Genomic DNA, 19,843 nt, shown 5'->3' with positions numbered 1-19,843 from the left:
GAGTTTTTCCAATTTCAATAGGCTTCGCCTCTAGGCCAAAGAAAATAACCGTGCCAAATTTGAAGACGATCTTCTAAAAATTGCGACCTTTAGTTTGTACACAAATGTTCATGGTTAGACCGAGACACGGACAGACAGACGGACATAGGTAAATCGAATCAGAAAGTGATTCTGAATCGATCGGTATACTTATCAATGGGTCTATCTCTCTTCCTTCTGGGTGTTACAAACAAATTCATTGAGTAGGGTATAAACAAGTAAAAGTGTATTAAGTTTCGACGGGCCAAATCTTGGGAACCGCCACCGCTAAAAATTTATACAAACTAAATTTAGTTGAAGATCACGATTTTGTTCTGCATACTAAACTTCTGTCAAATTGGCAAAAATTAAAGCTTCTAGCAACCGAACAAGGATAATCGAGAGACCGTGCTTGCAGCAGTTGTTGAATGTCGTAACAAAGCAACGCATGCAAAATCCCAGCCAAATTGGATAAAAATTGCGACTTGTAAGGACTCAAAATGTTAAATCCGGAGATCGGTTTATGCGGGAGCTATATCTAAATCTTAACCGATATAACTCATTTGCAATCCCCAAAGTCCTACATCAATATTAAGTATCGGTGAAAAATTTCAAGCCGCTATCTTTACCCGTTATCGTGATTTCGACAGACGGACTGACATGGCTAGATCGACTCAGAACGTCAAGATGATCAAGTATATATATACTCTATGGGGTCTTAGATGAATATATCGAGGTGTTACAAACATAATGACTAGATAAGTATACCCGCATCCTATGGTGGTGGGTACACCCAGAGAAATTAGCCTGCTGATATCAACTAACACTGTCTGCCGATATAAAATTAAAAATTGTGAACTTTTGAATTACTTCGGGAAAATGTTTCAACTTCTAAACAACAATTGAAGCATTTGCTATATTTTTATAACAAAAAAAGGCATAAGTATTGGGTTGCCCAGAAAGTAATTGCGGATTTTTCATATAGTCGGCGTTGACACATTTTTTCACAGCTTGTGACTCTGTTATCGCATTCTTTCTTCTGTCAGTTATCAGCTGTTACTTGTAGCTTGCTTTAGAAAAAAAGTGTAAAAAATTATATTTGATTAAAGTTCATTCTAAGATTTATTAAAAATGCCTTTACTTTCTTTTAAAAAATCCCCAATTACCAATATAATAGTGGTAGTTATTTTGTCTACTGTTGTTTAGGTTATGTAAGAGTGGCGGTCCTTTAAAGACTCACTTTGACAACTGTAAATCCATTTTCATACCACAGTAGCGACTGATCAAGACTTCTGGCGGGAATCGAACCCACGACCCCCGCACTGGTAATCCAAGCAAGCTACCAACTCGGCTAGATTTATCAAAAATTTAGCAAATTGCAGAAAATTTAAAAAAAATTTACATTGCAAAATGCAAAATTGAAAGATATGATGGAATTTTTGATTGTTTCTCTTCCGAGACAAGCTCAATGATCGGAGATGCAAATCCGAATGTTTTCTGTTTCATCAAAAAATTACTGCTGTCCCATTTTGAACAGACTTTCAGCTGTTACAGCAAAAATTTTTGCTGTTTTTACCAACAAATTTTTCTGAGAGTATAAAAAAATTAATGGGATCAATTAATTTCGTGATTGAAACCATATAAAACGATTTCCCGGTTTGACATGTCAATCACAGTTAAGCCCCAATTGTAATCCGATTTGGCTGAAATGTACGAAAGACGGACGGGCGTACGGACTGGCGTACGGACGGACGGGCGAAAGGACGGACGGACGGACATGACATCAGGACGGACAAGGCCACCATCTCAGATCAGTGCTGTGATGGTGGCCATACAAAGGAAGATGCCTTGTAGTTGCTGCAGTTAAAAAAGCCTGTTAGATTTTAATAGCCTTATAACTTATTCATTCATTCAAGTCCTCAAAGAAATAATAATCTAACAAGCAAAAGCATGCTAAGTTCGGCCGGGCCGAATCTTATTACCCTCCACCATGGATCGCATTTGCCGAGTTCTTCCCGGTATCTCTTTTTAGGCAAACGAAGGATAAAAGAAAGGAATTGTGCTAATTGAATTGAATGTTGGAGACCACAGTAGAAGTCTATGTGTAAAATTTCACCCAAATCGAGTAAGAATTTTGCCTTTAAGGGGCTCAAGAAGTAAAATAGGGAGATCGGTTTGTATGGGATCATAATTGACACGTATGTTGGAGGTCGTGGAAAGAGCCGTTGTACAAAATTTCCGCCAAACCGGATAATAATTACGCTCTCTTGGGGTTCAAGAAGTCAAGATCACAGATCGGTTTATATGACAGCTATATCAGGTTATGAACCGATTAAAACCATAATTGACACAGTTGTTGGAAGTCATAACGAAATACTTCGTGCGAAATTTCAGCCAAATCGGATAGAAATTGCGCCCTCTAGTCTGTCAGGAAGTCAAGACCCCAGATCGGTTTATATCACAGCTATATCAGGTTATGAATCGATTTAAACCATACTTGGCACAGTTGTTGGAAATCACTACGAAATAGGGGCTCAAGAAATCAAGACTCCAGATCGGTTTATATGACAACTATATCAGGTTATGAACCGATTTAAACCATAATTGGCACAATTGTTGGAAGTCATAACGAAATACTTCGCGCGAAATTTCACCCAAATCGGTTAGAAATTGCGCCCTCTAGAGGCTCAAGAAATCAAGACCCCAGATCGGTTTATATGGCAGCTATATCAAAACATGGACCGATATGGCCCATTAACAATACCAACCAACCTACATTAATAAAAAGTATTTGTGCAAATAAAACAAGTAAAAATGCGTTAAGTTCGGCCGGGTCGAACTTTGGATACCCACCACCTCGGGTATATATGTAAACCACATTTCATCAAAATTCGCTGAAAGTTTCATACCTTATGTCCCATATCAGTTATATCTAAATATGTTCCGATTTGGACCAAATATTAATAAGTACACTAGCTATATCTAAAAATAAACCGATCTGAACTATATACGACACGGATGTCGAAAACCCTAACATAAGTCACTGTGTCAAATTTCAGTGAAATCTGATTTTAAATGCGCCTTTTATGGGGTCAAGACTTTAAATCGAGATATTGGTCTACATGTCAGCTATATCTAAATCTGGACCAATTTGGGTCAAGTTGCATGAAAATGTCGAAGAGCCTAACACAAAGCAATGTCCAAAATTTCGGCGAAATTTGGCAATAAATGCCTCTTTCATGGGCCCAAAACCTTAAATCGAGAGATCGGTCTATATGGCAGCTATATTCAAATCTGGACCGATCTGGACAAAATTGAAGAAGGACGTCGAAGAGCCTAACCAAACTCACAGACTCAAATTTCAGCGACATCGGACAATAAATGCGTTTTTTATGGCCCCAAAGCCTAAAACCTAGATATCGGTCTATATGTCAGATATATCCAAATCTGAACCGATCTGTGCGATATTGCAGAAGTATGTCAACGGGCTTAACTTAACTCACTGTCCCAAATTTCGGCGACATCGGACAATAAATGAGCATTTTATGGGCCCAAAACCATAAATCAAGAAATCGGTCTATATGGCAGCTATATCCAAATCTGAACCGATCTGGACCAAATTGAAGAAATATGTCAAAGGGCCTAACACATCTCACTGTCCCAAATTTCAGCAAAATCGGATAATGAATGTGGCTATTATGGGCCTTACACCATAAATCGGAGGATCGATCTATATGGCAGCTATATCCAAATCTGGACCGATCTGAGCCAAATTAACGAAGGATGTCGATGGGCCTTACACAATTCACTGCCCCGAATTTCATCAAAATCGGATAATAAATGTGGCTTTTGTGGGCCTAAGACCCTAAACCGGAGGATCGGTCTAATGGCAGCTATATCCAACTCTGAACCGATCTGGGTCAAATAACCGAAGGAAGTCGAAAAGGCTTACACAACTCACTGTCCCGAATTTCATCAAAATCGGATAATAAATGTGGCTTTTGTGGGCCTAAGACCCTAAATCGGAGGATCGGTCTATATGGCAGCTATATCCAAATCTGAACCGATCTAAGCCAAATTAACGAAGGAAGTCGAAGGGCCTAGCACAACTCACTGCCCCAAATTTCAACAAAATCGGATAATAAATGTGGCTTGTATGGGCCTAAGACCCTAAATTGGCGGATCGGTCTATATGGGGGCTATATCAAGATATAGTCCGATATAGCCCATTTTCGAACTTAACCTGCTTATGGACAAAAAAAGAATCTATGCAAAATTTCAGCACAATATCTCTATTTTTAAAGACTGTAGCGTGATTTCAACAGACAGACGGACAGACGGACGGACATATCTAGATCGTCTTAGATTTTTACGCTGATCAAGAATTTATATACTTTATAGGGTCGGAAATGGTATTTCGATGTGTTGCAAACGGAATGACAAAATGAATATATATATATATATATATATATATATATATATATATATATATATATATATATATATATATATATATATTTCAAGCGGATAGCTTTACTCCTTCGATAGTTAGCGTGCTTTCGACAGACAGACGGACGGACATGGCTAGTTCGACTTAAAATGTCATGACAATCAAGAATATATATACATTGTGGGGTCTTAGACGAATATTTCGAGGAGTTACAAACAGAATGACGAAATTAGTATTCCCCCATCCTATGGTGCTTGCCAGTAATAACAGACGTCCTATGGTTTCTTTTTTTTTCGCATACAATGCGAAACCGAAAAAAAATTTATAAATATTATAAAGGTGTTTCCATATATAGGCTACAGTTTCAAAAGTCTGCTGAAAATAATTTGTTGTTTTGTTTAATCCAATTTGCAGTTATTTACGACTTTTCGCCATCTACAGTAACAATGACTCGTTTGGCATTATTTAAGAATAATGTTCCCCGAACACGATATCTTCCCTTAGGCAGTGGAACCATGTTTGTAAGATCATTGTTTGCAATTAAATCTTTAACGACAATATCATGGGGCTGTAATGGCAATAGATTTTAGACAGACATCTAAGTAGAGCATCATTGATCGTTTAAACTCACTTCGTAAGGGCAAGTATGATTTATATTGCTGAACTTTGTCACCATAGGATATATCAAACCCCAAAACGTTTGACGTTGTTGACCGAAACCTCCCAAGAATGTGCAGACATCCACTAGATTATCGTATATGAAGGGTTTATATATTTTTCCCACTTTGCGAAATAACTGCAGACGAATCTGAAAAAAAAATTAAAATTAAATTAAAATTAAAATGAGAAATTAGTAGAAAAGTGTTAAAAACCCCTTATATTGAAGCATTGATAGATTTTCAATTCTTTAATGTAACGAACTGCTCTAGAAACTAAAAAACTCAGCTTTCAACAATCGTAGGATGGGTTTATATGAAAACTTATACTAATATGATCCATTCGGAATCCAATTCCAACGATCGTTCAAATCTTCAGTGGTATAAAAGCTATATGCGTTCGAACCCTATCTCTATTAAAGAACACCTCAACCTTTGGTGGTGGGTCTATAAATTAAGCAGAATGCTGTTCAGTTCCAAACCACATGGCTTCTAAAATCATGTGAACAAAAAGGGATCAAGTTAAAGTCTTAAACTGCTTGATATTCTCTAAAAATTTAAACAATAGCATTATGTCGTAACGATTATCGTTCTCAGACTTACACTCGCGGTTTCCATTTTCTTGTGAAGATGTGCTATGATATTCAAAACATTCGCTTCATTCTTAAGTTCTTGCACTTTGCATAGGGGAATTTCCATAAATTCCTTGTCAATTTCTATACACTCTGCGGCTAGCATATCAACACCTTTTTTCGTAGCCATTGAAGAAGTGGCAAAAAGAATTTGAACTATAGACAGGCATAAAAATAGTGAGCCACCCCACCAAAATGGGTGTGGGAGATGCAATAGGTGAGGCATGTGCGGTGTATTCTATTTTGTATTTTTTTTTTTTTTTTCAGCAACTATGGTAAAAATAAAATTATGTGTTATTTGGGTTTCTCTAGCTATGTTGCCAAATTTTTTAAATTTTTTAGGCGGAAGTTGAGTATGAACTGATGTTTATTGAAATAATATGAACAACAATAGATGACAATAATTAAAAGTGCCCTTGAGCATAATAAAGTGGGTGCGATGATGATTGAATACAACAATAATGAGAGTAGAGATCGTTTAGGGTGATAAACATCTACTTGACAAAATGAAATAAATAGCTTCAAGTTCGGCCGGTCCGAATATTACATCCACTCCACAATGGATCGCATGGAAAAGGTTCTCAAATATAAAGGAGCTCTCTCATGTTATGCACCCATATAGACTGTACTTGTCGCAGCTGTTCGAAGTCATTAAAGAATACCAAGTTCAAAATTTCAGTTAAATCAGACAGTTATTTCGTCCCCTAGAAGCTCAAAAAGTCAAATCGGTCATATAGTTTTATATGGGGGCTATATAAAATTTTCTATCGATTTAAATCGGTTAAGAATTGCGGGGTTTATGACGCAGCTACATCAGGTTATGAACCAATTTGCATGGCAAGGCTGTTGAGAGTCAAATCAGGTTGTGAATCGATTGCGACCGTTAGGTTAGGTTGAAAAGAGGGTGCAGATATTAATCTGCCCCATGCCACTGTAGACATACACCTAAGCCAGTAATCAATCTAAACAGTAACTTCGAAGAAGAAAATCTTAGTTAGGAATTCCGTGCTATTTACCAAATGCTTAATTAATTGAAATTGAATTAAACCTAAGTTGGTTCATGTCTGGTATTGTGTCCCCACCTAAGTGTCGGTATCTATTAAACGCGAAAGCCGGAAATGCTCCAACGTCTCATCATCTTCCCCGCATTCCCTATACATGGCACGGTTGTTGAAAGTCTAAACAAAACACTTTGTGCAAAATTTCGGACAAAATGGATAAGAATTGCGCCTCTAAAGGCTCATGAATTCAAGATCTGGGATTTGTTATTATGGCAGCTATATCAGGTTATGAACCGATTTCAAGCAGACCTAGCACAGTTAGTGAAAGTCACAAGAAAACTTCTCGTAATACGTATAAGAATTGCACCCACTAGAGCCGGGCTGCGGAGTCGGAGTTAAAAACAAGTAAGAGCGTGCTTAGTTCGGCCTTTCATCATTCCGTTTGCAACACATGGAAATATCCATTTCCGACCCTATAAAGTATATATAGTCTTGATCGTCGTAAAAATCTAAGACGATTTAGACATGTCCGTCCGTCTGTTGAAATCACTCTACAGTGTATAAAAATAGAGATATTGAGCTGAAACTTTGCACAGATTGTTTTTATACCCTCCACCATAAGATGGGGGGTATACTAATTTCGTCATTCTGTTTGTAACTACTCGAAATATTCGTCTGAGACCCCATAAAGTATATATATTCTTGATCGTCGTCACATTTTATGTCGATCTAGCCATGTCCGTCCGTCTGTCCGTCTGTCCGTCCGTCCGTCCGTCCGTCCGTCCGTCTGTCTGTCGAAAGCACGCTAACTTCCGAAGGAGTAAAGCTAGCCGCTTGAAATTTTGCACAAATACTTCTTATTAGTGTAGGTCGGTTGGTATTGTAAATGGACTATATCGGTCCATGTTTTGATATAGCTGCCATATAAACCGATCTTGGGTCTTGACTTCTTGAGCCCCTAGAGTGCGCAATTCTTATCCGATTGGAATGAAATTTTGCACGACGTGGTTTGCTATGATATCCAACAACTTTGCCAAGTATGGTTCAAATCGGTCCATAACCTGATATAGCTGCCATATAAACCGATCTTGGGTCTTGACTTCTTGAGCCTCTAGCGTGCGCAATTCTTATCCGATCAGAATGAAATTTTGCACGACGTGTTTTGTTATGATTTTCAACAAGTGTGCCAAGTATGGTTCAAATCGGTCTATAACCTGATATAGTTGCCATATAAACCGATCTTGGGTCTTGACTTCTTGAGCCTCTAGAGGGCGCAATTCTTATCCGATTGGATTGGAATTTCGCACGACGTGTTTTGTTATGAAACCCAACAACTGTGCCAAGTATGGTTCAAATCGGTAAATAACCTGATATAGCTGCCATATAAACCGATCTTGGGTCTTGACTTCTTGAGCCTCTAGAGGGCACAATTCTTATCCGATTTGAATGAATTTTTGCACGAAGTATTTCGTTATGATATCCAACAACTGTGCCAAGTATGGTTCAAATCGGTCCATAACCTAATAGCTGTCATATAAAAAGATCTGGGGATTTGACTTCTTGAGCTTCTAGAGGGCTCAATTCCTATCCGATTTGGCTGAAATTTTGCACGACGTATTTTATTTTTACTTTCAACAACTGTGTCAAATAAGGTTCAAACCGGTTCATTACCTGATATAGCTGCCATATAAACCGATCTGGCATCTTGACTTCTTGAGCCTCTAGAGGTCGCTATTATTATCCGATTTGCCTGAAATTTTGTACGATGGATCCTCTCATGACCATCAACATACGTGTTTATTATGGTCTGAATCGGTCTATAGCCCGATACAGCTCCCATATAAATCGATCTCTCTATTTTACTTCGTGAGCCCCAATGGGCGCAATTCTTATACGAATTGGCTGAAATTTTACACAGGTCTCCAACATATAATTAAATTGTGGTCCGAACCGGACCATATCTTGATATCGTTTTAATAGCAGAGCAACTCTTTTCTTATATCCTTTTTTGTTTTGCCCAAGAAGAGATGCCGGGAAAAGAACTCGACAAATGCGATGGTGGAGGGTATATAAGATTCGGCCCGGCCGAACTTAGCACGCTTTTACTTGTTTTTTTTTTTTTTTTTTTTTTTTTATAGGCAGGTTAAGTTCGAAGATGGGCTCTAGAGGACTATATCTTGATATTGCCCCCATATAGACCGATCCGTCAATTTAGGGTCTTAAGCCCATAAAAGCCACATTTATTATCCGATTTTGCCCAAATTTGGCAAAGTGAGTTGTGTTAGGCCACTCAACATTCTTCGTCTATTCGGCCCCGATCGATTTGGATATGAATATAGCTGCCATATAGACCGATCCTTCGATATAAGGTCTTGGGCCATAAAAGACCAATTTATTGTCAAATTTTGCCAAAATTAGGGACATTGAGATGTGTTAGGCCCTACGACATCCTTCTTCAATTAGGCCCAGATCGATCCAGATTTGGATATAGCTGCCATATAGACCGATCTACCGAATTAAAATCTTGGGCCCATAAAAGGCCCATTTATAATTCGATTTCACTGAAATTTGACTTATGTTAGACTTTTCGACATCAGTGTCGATTATGGTTCGGATCGGTCTATATTTGGATATAGCTATCAAAAAGACCAATATTTTGTTCTACAACATTGAACAATGACTTGTACTCATTAAACCACACAATGTCCGTGCGAAATTATGATGGATTATGACGATAATTGGTTTACATATGTACCCGAGGTGGTGGGTATTGATTACAAATATGGCATACAAAATTTGGTACAAGTAATGGAAGGTCGCCCCACCCCCAAATACCCCAAATGGGCATATTTGCCGACCATGACTATACGGAACTCATATGAAAGTTATTAGGCAGTAGATTACGAATATGATATTAAAATTTGCGTTCAAGTCTAGATGGCGCTTTTCCTCCTAAAAATACTTCAAATAGTTTAATTGACCCAATATGGCAATATGGGACTCGAATCTAAGGTATTTGTGAGTAGAAAACGAATTTGATATCCAATTTTGGAGCCAAGTGTTTGGGGATATGCCCTAAAGCACCCCTTAACTGATCTTCATTTCCGACTATGACAATATGGAGCTCAAATTAATGGTATTTTGGAGTAAAGAACAAATTTGATATCTACTTTCAAGTGCCGGTGGCCGCCCCAGCCCCAATACAACCTTCAAACGGTTCATATTTATCGACCATGGTAATATAGGGCTCAAATTAAAGCGATTTGGAAGTGCAGCACGAATTTGATATCAATATTTGAGTCGTAATGTCACCATATCTCGCAGATTGGTAATGTGATTCGTTCAACTTTATTCTTTTTTTTTTGTTTGCACCCCGTGGCACCTGACCCCTAAACCCGCCCAAAACCCACCAAATGGATATATAGACCAATCACGGCAATTTAGAGCCTAAACGAAAGGTGCTTGAGAGAATAAAGCAAATTTGATATCCAAATGAAGAGCCATGTGGTTGGGGAATCGCCCCTAATTTGACGTATTTGACATATTTACCGACCATGGCAATTTGTGACTTATATAACAGCTATTCGGGAGTAGAGTACGAAATTGATACTCTTTTTCGGGACAAAAACTTTGGGGTCCACCACAGCCTCAAACAAAACTTAGAAACCGATCATGCCAATATGGGGCTCACATAAAATGTATTGGGTTGCCCAAAAAGTAATTGCGGATTTTTTTAAAGAAAGTAATTGCGGATTTTTCATATAGTCGGCGTTGACAAATTTTTTCACAGCTTGTGACTTCTTTCATTCTTGCATTCTTTCTTCTGTCAGTTATCAGCTGTTACTTTTAGCTTGCTTTAGAGAAAAAGTGTAAACAAATTATATTTGATTAAAGTTCATTCTAAGTTTTATTAAAAATGCATTTACTTTCTTTTAAAAAATCAGCAACTACTTTTTGGGCAAGCCAATATTTACCAATACGGTAATATAGGACTTGAAAGAAATGCATTTTTCAATAGAGTAAAAATTTGCCCATGAACCGAGCAGGGGCAAACTTCTCACACATCAATGAGTGCTTTCCGATTCAAGTTTAAACTCAATGATGAGGGACCTTTTTCATAGCCGAGTCCAAACGGCGTGCTGCAGTTCGACACCTCTTTGGGGAGAATTTTTTACATAACCTTGTATGGCATGGTATCTCGCAAACGTTGCCAGCATTAAGACAAGATGATCACCGCTTTCAATTTTGCTCGATACTCTCGCCAGGATTCGAACGCAGGCGTTTAGCGTCATACGCATGACATAGGCCCATAGGCTACGAATACGATATCCACATTCAAGGTGAAACATCCCCACCCTAAAAACACATTAGGGAGTTGAATAAGGCGCAGCGGAGCGGGCCTGGTACGGCTAGTATACCATATAAACATATCTCCCGATTTGGCTTCTTGAGTCCTTACAAGCCGCAATGTTTATCCGATTTGGCTGAAATTTTGCATGTAGTTTTCTATTACGGCTTCTAATAACTGTGCTGAGTACGGTTCAAATCGGTCTATAACCTGATATAGCTCCCATATAAATCGATCTCCCGATTTGACTACTGGAGTCCTTACAAGCCGCAATTTTCGTCCGATTTGACTGAAATTTTGTATGTGTTCCAAATATGGTCCAAATCAGTCTATAACCTGATATAGCTCCTATATAAACCGATCTTCCGATTAGACCTCGTGAGTCCTTACGACGTGGCTGAAATTTTGCATGTAGTGTTCTACAGCTGTGCCGAATACAGTCCAAATCAGCCTACCGACCGGTCTTTCGATCATCCTTGTTCGGTTCCTAGAAGCTTTAATTTTTGCTGGTTCCATAGAAGTTTGATATGTAGAATAAAATAATGCCCTTCAACTAAATTTATTTTGTGCAAATTCCCAATATTCGGCCCGGGCAAATATAGCATGCTTTTATTTGTTATCCAGTAATCTTTGTTTGTCTACAAAGAGGTACTGGACAAAGAACTTGACAAATGCAATCCATGGTATGGAGGGTATATAAGGTTCGGCGCGGCTGTACTTTGACCACTTTTACTTGTTTGTTTATTTGCTTAATTGTTATAAAGGTCTTATGGGGTTGAAATATTCACTTCCCCCTTAGGACTTTGTATGGTAAAATTGTGGAAATAATTTTTGCCTCAGGTTACACAAAACAAGGCCATACATGTATGCTGCCATAGTTTGCTGATAATTTAGTAATATTACAAAAGCAATGCAGGCCAATCAATGGTTTCCCATCAGAGTATTATGATTTCACCTTTGAAGCGCTCTTTCGCACTCACTCACATACACACGTCCTATTCACATGTTTCAATGTGGCTTTGTCATAGTGAACACCATTTCGATTGCCATTTAAAAATTGGCTCTTTTTATACCCTCCACCATAGGGTGGGGGTATACTAATTTCGTCATTCTGTTTGCAACATATATGTATATATTCTTGGTCGTAATGACATTTTAGGTCGATCTAACCATGTCCGTCCGTCCAGGCTAACTTTCGAAGGAGTAAAGGCAAATAATTCGATATTTTGATGTAGCTGCCATACAAACCGATCTTGGGTCTTGAATTCTTGAGCCTCTTGAGGGCGCAATTCTTATCCGATTTGGCTGTCATTTTGCACGTGATGTTTTCTTATAGTTTTCAACAACTGTACTATGTATGGTTGAAAACGGTTTATTACCTGGTACAGCTGCCATATAAACCGATCTGGGATCTTGACTTCTTGAGCCTCTAGAGGGCGCAATTCTCATTCGATTTGGCTGAACTTTTGCACAACTGCTTCTCCCATGACCTGCAACATACGTGTCCAATATGATCTTAATCGATCTATAGCTTGATACAGCTCCAGCATAATCCAATCTCCCGATTATGCTTCTTGATCCCCTACAAGGCCCACTTGACTGAATGGACTGAAATATCGCATCGAACTATAACTTGACATAGCTCCAATAGCATAACAATTCTTATTCATTATTCTTTGTTTGCCTGAAAAGAGATACCACGCAAAAAACTCGACAAACGCCATCCATGGTGGAGGGTATATAAGATTCGGCCCGGCCGAACATACCACGCTCTTATTTGTTTTTTTCTTGTGTGCAATCTCATCTGGGTACTTGAGTGCTCACGCATGTAGTCATTTCAATACCTCGATTGTTCTTTTCATTTGGCTTGGTTTGGTGTGTTGTTATGGGCCTCAATACATTTGAGCTTATGAGCTCACAATTGATTGCTCTTGTGCCAATGTAATAAGGGGGCATGTGGGGAGCGGGCAACAAAAGTGTCTGCCACCATTGTCTATATTCAAATGTATAGGGCCATTGTCTTAATTCATAGTTGAGTCCCTTCTCATTGGCTTGCCATTAACATTACAATGTGAACATGAGCAGCATTGAGCAGCAAAAACAAACAAAAAACGGAAATAATTATTTTTGCGGTTATTCCTAAATGGGTTGCTTTCCATTTTTAAGTTAATGGAATTCTATTTCTATGACTTTATGTTATAAAAAAATTCTAAGGACTTTTTAAAAAACAAGTAAAACGAAAACCTACAAATTCGCAGGAAGTATTCAACAAGTATCCGTTTTGTTAAACAATAATTTTCTCCTTTGTTAAAGCCCATTTTCAACTTATGTGACCTGATAGTTGTCCGGACAATGTCCTTGGAAAGGCGAATTCTATACTTTGACATGGCAACCTTTATGTTTTGCTGAAATCGAGGGTTGATTAATTGTTTTACAATTTTCTTTTTTGTTTGTTTGTAGTACACTGTAAACATTTTCCTTTTATGTTGAAATAGGTTGAGCATGGAAAATGAAAAACTGGCTGTTTTATTCAATCAAAAGTTTTAAATTGCTATACCGAGAAGAATGGAATCATTCTAAAGTTTTTAATTGATATGATAAGGAGTAATAGCAGAGTGTGTCTCTCTACTCTCTCTACCCCTCCTACTTTGAGCTTGTCCAGCCATGTGGGACGTAGAAAGAGTAGCACTTACAGTTTTGCTACAACCTGCCATGAAGATTTTTCGCTGGCTCGGATCGTAGGGGGATCCCATTCGCAAAACTTACTTCCTTTTACGGCCACCACAATAGCATGGGAGCATACTAATCTAGTCATTCCGTTCATAACACCTCGAAATATTGATCTCTGACCCCATAAAGAACATAAATTCAGAAATTAAAGGTCTTTGGTAGTAGAGTAGTGGACACAAGAGGACCTGCGGATTTTTAAGATTGTGATATCCCAAGTGGTCACTTTAAAATATGATTTTTAATGTAGATAACCAATACAAAAACAAGTAAAAAGGCGTTAAGTTCGGCCAGGCCGAACTTTGGATACCGACCACCTCGGGTATACATATATAAACCACCTTTCATCAAAATTCGGTGAAACTTTCATACCTTATGCCCCATATCAGTTATTGGACCGATTTGGACCAAATACTAATATGTACAGTAGATATATCTAAAAATAAACCGATCTGAACCATATTCGACACGGATGTCGAAAACCTATCATAAGTCACTGTGTCAAATTTCAGTGAAATCGGACAATAAATGCCTCTTTTATGGGCCCAAAACCTTAAATTAAGAGATCGGTCTATATGGCAGCTATATTCCAATCTGGACAGATCTGAGCAAAATTGAAGAAGGACGTCGAAGAGCCTAACCAAACTCACTGTCTTAAATTTCAGCGACATCGGACAATAAATGCGTCTTTTATGGCCCCAAAACCTAAAACCTAGATATCGGTCTATATGGCAGCTATATCCAAATCTGAACCGATCTGTGCGATATTGCATAAGTGCGTTAAGGGGCTTAATTTAACTCACTGTCTCAAATTTCGGCGACATTGGACAATAAATGAGCATTTTAAGGGGGCACAAATCCTTAAATCAAGAAATCGGTCTATATGGCAGCTATATCCAAATCTGAACCGATCTGAGCAAAATTGAAAAAGGACGTCGAAGAGCCTAACTAAACGCACTGTCCCAAATTTCAGCAAAATCGGATAATAAATGTGGCTTTTATGCGCCTAAGACCCTAAATCGGAGGATCGGTCTATATGGCAGCTATATCCAAATCTGAACCGATCTGTGCGATATTGCATAAGTGCGTTAAGGGGCTTAATTTAACTCACTGTCTCAAATTTCGGCGACATTGGACAATAAATGAGCATTTTATGGGCACAAAACCTTAAATCAAGAAATCGGTCTATATGGCAGCTATATCCAAATCTGAACCGATCTGAGCAAAATTGAAAAAGGACGTCGATGAGCCTAACTAAACTCACTGTGTTAAATTTCAGCGACATCGGACAATAAATGCGTCTTTTATGGCCCCAAAACCTAAAACCTAGATATCGGTCTATATGACAGCTATATCAAAATTTCGACCGATCTGAGCCAAATTGACGAAGGATGTCGATGGTCCTAACACAATTCACTGTCCCAAATCGGATAATAAATGTGGCTTTTATGGGCCTAAGACCCTAAATCGGCGGATCGGTCTATATGGGGGCTATATCAAGATATAGTCCGATATAGCCCATCTTCGAACTTAACCTTAACTTATGGACAAAAAAAGAATCTGTGCAAAGTTTCAGCTCAATATCTCAATTTTTAAAGACTGTAGCGTGATTTCAACAGACAGAGGGACGGACATGTCTAGATCGTCTTAGATTTTTATGCTGATCAAGAATATATATACTTTATAGGGTCGGAAATGGATATTTCGATGTGTTGCAAACGGAATGACAAAATGAATATACCCCCATCCTTCGGTGGTGGGTATAAAATCAAGTAAAAGCGTGCTAAGTTCGGCCGTGCCGAATCTTATATACCCTCCACCATGGATCGCATTTGTCGGGTTTATTTCCCGGCAACTCCTCTTAGGCAAAACAGGATATAAAAAAAGATTTGCTCTGCTATTAGAGCGATATTAAGATATATTCCGGTTTGGACCACAATTAAATTATATTTATGTTGGAGACCTGTGTAAAATGTCAGCCAATTCGAATAAGAATTGCGCCCTTTGTGGGCTCAAGAAGTAAAATAGAGAGATCGATTTATATGGGAGCTGTATCCGGCTATAGACCGATTCAGACCATAATAAACACGTATGTTGATGGTCATGAGAGAATCCGTCGTACAAAATTTCAGGCAAATCGGATAATAATTGCGACCGCTAGAGGTTCAAGAAGTCAAGTCCCCAGATCTGTTTATATGACAGCTATATCAGGTTATGAACCGATTTGAACCATACTTGGCACAGTTGTTGGATATCATAACAAAATACTACGTGCCAAAATTCATTCAAATCGGATAAGAATTGCACCCTCTAGAGGCTCAAGAAGTCTAGACCCAAGATCGGTGTATATGGCAGCTATATCAGGCTATAAACCGATTTGAACCATACTTGGCACAGTTGTTAGATATCATAACAGAACTCGTCGTGCCAAACTTCATTCTAATCGGATAAGAATTGCGCACTCTAAAGGCTCAAGAAGTCAAGACCCAAGATCGGTTTATATGGCAGCTATATCAAAACATGAACGGATATGGCCCATTTACAATACCAACCGACCTATAATAATGAGAAGTATTTGTGCAAAATTTCAAGCGGCTAGCTTTACTCCTTTGGAAGTGAGCGTGCTTTCGACAGACAGACGGACAGACGGACGGACATGGCTAGATCGACATAAAATTTCACGACGATCAAGAATATATATACTTTATGGGGTCTCAGACGAATATTTCGAGTAGTTACAATCAGAATGACGAAATTAGTATACCCCCCTTCTTATGGTGGAGGGTATAAAAACAATAATAATCAATGTGAATCTTAGCGAGCCCGTAGCCCTGATTATCGATAGCCTCCTTCAAAATGCTTGACATTATGGGGCTCAAACAAAATCGTGCTCTAGCACGATGCTGAAATTACTTCAGGGTCCGCCTTTAAACTCCCTTCAAATCTCCCTTGCCTATTATGGCGATAAACAATAGGTATTTGATAGAAAAAAACGAATTTGATATCCAATTCTGGGGCCAAATGTTTTGGGGTCGTGTCACCCCTTAAACTCCCCCTAATCCAATAGCAATTGGGGCTAAAATTAAAGAAATTTGAGAGTAGAGCACGATGCAGAAATTGATTAAGGGCTAAGTACGTGGGTTGCCGTCGCACCCTGCATACCCCTTAAACTAGTCATATTTGTGGATTATGGCAAAAAGGGGCTCAAATCTGTATCTGTTTCATGGCCAAGTGTTTCAAGGACGTCTCACTCCCCCTAAACCACACATGTATACCGACTATAGCGATATGTAGCTCTAACGTGGGTTTTGGCACCAAATCCAAGAGAATGAAGTAGATCTAACATCCAAACTTTAATGGGCGAACCCTCCACTTATCATATTTTCCAAATCGCCTGATCTCGGAGATGGGTGGGGCGATTGAAGTGAAATTTAGTTTCTAGTAACTTAAATAAAGCCACCAGTCAAATGGAATATAAACCAATAAGAACAATTTAGCATGCGGTGTTTTGCTAAGGCTTCAAAAAACTGCGCCAAGTACAGTTGAAATCGGTCTATAACCCGATATAGATCCCATGTAAACCGATCGCCGATCGAATTGGCTTCTTGAGCTCCTGGAAGCCACAATTTTTTCCGAATTGACTGAAATTATGCATGCGGTGTTCTGCTGAGGCTTCAAACAACTGTGCCGATTTAGCTACAATTTTTGCATACGATGTTCAGTTATGACATCCAACAACTGTACCAAGTGCGGTCTAAATCGGTTTATAACCTGATATAGCTCCCATAGAAACAGATCTCCTATGTTGATTTTAGGCCGAGACGTCGCAAATTCTTATCCAATTTGGCTGAAATTTTGCATATAACGTTTTGGTATGACGGTTTATAATTACGGAATATATGGTGAAGGAATCCCAGAGGAGCTTCACTTACTTTACTTTACTTTACTTTAATTGGCTATGACATAATATTTCTTGCACTAGCCGAACGTAGAATAGCGTTCCAAGCGCCTCGATCTTCTGCGCTCATTCTAAAATCTCTGACACCAAGTTTCGAGGTGTCTCCCACAACTTGATCTTTCCACTAAATCAGACATCATGAAAATATCGGGCTGAAATTATGTACTTTAAGAATGGAGTACACCTTCCATCCAAACTTAAATTCGTAGACCAATAATGAGCATATAGGATTTAGATAAAGGCACTTATATTGTTAAACTGTTAGTCAAGTTAGCATGGTATTTCGCTAAAAGATCTTTAATTGTCGAAAATAAATAAATTCCAAGGAAACTTTTGTTCCATATAAAGTAAACGAAGGCGCAGCGGAACGGGTCCGGGTCAGCTAGTATACCATAAAATATGACATAATTTTGAAGTTTTACTTTTTTATACCCACCATCGTAGGATAGGGGGCATATTCATTTAGTCATTCCGTTTGCAACACATCGGAATATCAATTTCCGACCCAACGAAATATATATATTTCAGATCGTAGTAATATTCTAAGACGATTTAACTGAAATTTGGCACTGATACGTCATTTTGATGCACGCTGGTTAAGTTCTTGAACGGGCCAAATCGGATCATATTTGGATATAGCTGCTATATAGACCGATTTTCCGATAAAGGGTCTAATGCTCATAAATTTGAAACAGTGACTAGTTTAGGCCTCCCGACATTTGACCCGAATATGGTACAGATTGGATTGTATTTAGATATAGCTGTCTAAGAGACCGTTATGCCGATTTAAGGTCTGAAGCTCATAAAAGCTTTAGTTATTACCCGATTTTGTAGAAATTGGAAATACAAAATTCAACAGTGACTTATATTTATAAGACCACTCAATGTCCGTGCCGAATTTGGGTGCATAAGTTATCCAATTTTCACCGGATAGTGACGAAGAGGGGTTTTCACATATATACCCGAGGTGGTGGATATCCAAAGTTCGGCCCGACCGAACTTAATGGCTTGCAAAATGTGAAATGAAATGTTGCCAAATATCCTCACAATTACTAAGTTTACACTGCACGTCTTATGTTCATATATATTTACTATCATTTTGTCTACGTCCACATGGCTTGCGTAAAAAAAAGAAAAATATACCAACAAGTTCTTGTTCACAAATTATTTCGACCTATAAAATGGAATTCATTTAATGAACCATTATGAAAAGCCTTGAAGCTTTTCATAATGGTAGGCAGCTCGCTCTGGGCTTTGTGTTTGTTTTTATGGCCATCTTATTGAGGTATATGAAAAGTCTACTTAATGGGAAATAATTAAAAATTTTGCAACATTCAACAATAACAACAACAACTTCAATAAAATTTAACTGTAAGAAGACAAACGTTTGTTGTTTTTATTTTTGGGGTTCATAAAAAACAATAAAATAAACAGCCACCGCTTGGTAAGAGGAGAGAATGCAGAAGAATACATTATCATTTATCTTAATACATCCCAAATGATGGCTCTTTATACCGAGAATTCCTTGTATGTGTAAATGTATAATGAAAATTAAATGAAAATTGCTACAATGTTTTTGTTTGTTTGTATTTTTGGAAACTCATACTGACGGTGCAAATTATTCAAACGAATGTGCACATCACACCGATGGTAAATAGTTTGAGCTACCATCGAACATTGTTTGATGCAACAATTTAGTGCGAAACAAGTAAAAGCGTGCTAAGTTAGGCCGGGCCGAATCTTATATACCCTCCACCATGGATTGCATTTGTCGAGTTCTTTTCCCGGTATCTCTTTTTAGGCATACATGTGATAAATGGAAAAAAAATTGCTATGATATTGGAGCTATAACATCAAGTTATCGTCCGATTCGGACCATAATTATTGAAAATTTTCAGCGAATTCGAATAAAATTTGCCGCCTTTAGGGGCTCAAGAAGTAAAATAGGGAGATCGGTTTATATGGGAGCTGTATCAGGCTATAGACCTATTCGGACCATAATTGACACGTATATTGATGGTCATAAGAGAAGTCGTTGTACAAAATTTGAGCC

The 19,843-nt window shown here is 38.3% G+C and overlaps 2 protein-coding genes across 3 annotated transcripts in view; one reads left to right on the top strand and one right to left on the bottom strand.

Moving 5' to 3' along the window:
• Positions 1-19,843, top strand: part of LOC106085042 (calcium-transporting ATPase type 2C member 1) — a 661,371-nt gene that overhangs the window by 183,873 nt on the left and 457,655 nt on the right. The window lies entirely within an intron of this gene.
• Positions 4,833-19,843, bottom strand: part of LOC106092650 (uncharacterized) — a 130,647-nt gene continuing 115,636 nt past the window's right edge. The window contains exons 1-3 of one of the 2 annotated variants that reach the window (XM_013259561.2): positions 5,728-5,830; positions 5,100-5,276; positions 4,833-5,036 (exon numbers count right to left, since the gene is read on the bottom strand). In XM_013259561.2, coding sequence (XP_013115015.2) covers positions 4,887-5,036; positions 5,100-5,276; positions 5,728-5,823 — 423 coding nt within the window. In that variant the 5' untranslated portion in view covers positions 5,824-5,830 and the 3' untranslated portion in view covers positions 4,833-4,886. Of the gene's footprint in view, positions 5,037-5,099; positions 5,277-5,727; positions 5,831-19,843 lie in introns of those variants that run through there. The other variant, XR_001222196.2, reaches the window with a different exon arrangement.

The sequence above is a fragment of the Stomoxys calcitrans genome, chromosome 1, assembly GCF_963082655.1.
Source record: "Stomoxys calcitrans chromosome 1, idStoCalc2.1, whole genome shotgun sequence".
Classification (NCBI taxonomy): Eukaryota; Metazoa; Arthropoda; class Insecta; order Diptera; family Muscidae; genus Stomoxys; species Stomoxys calcitrans.
Note: the sequence above shows the minus strand (reverse complement) of the source record. Positions and strands in the feature narration are given on the sequence as shown.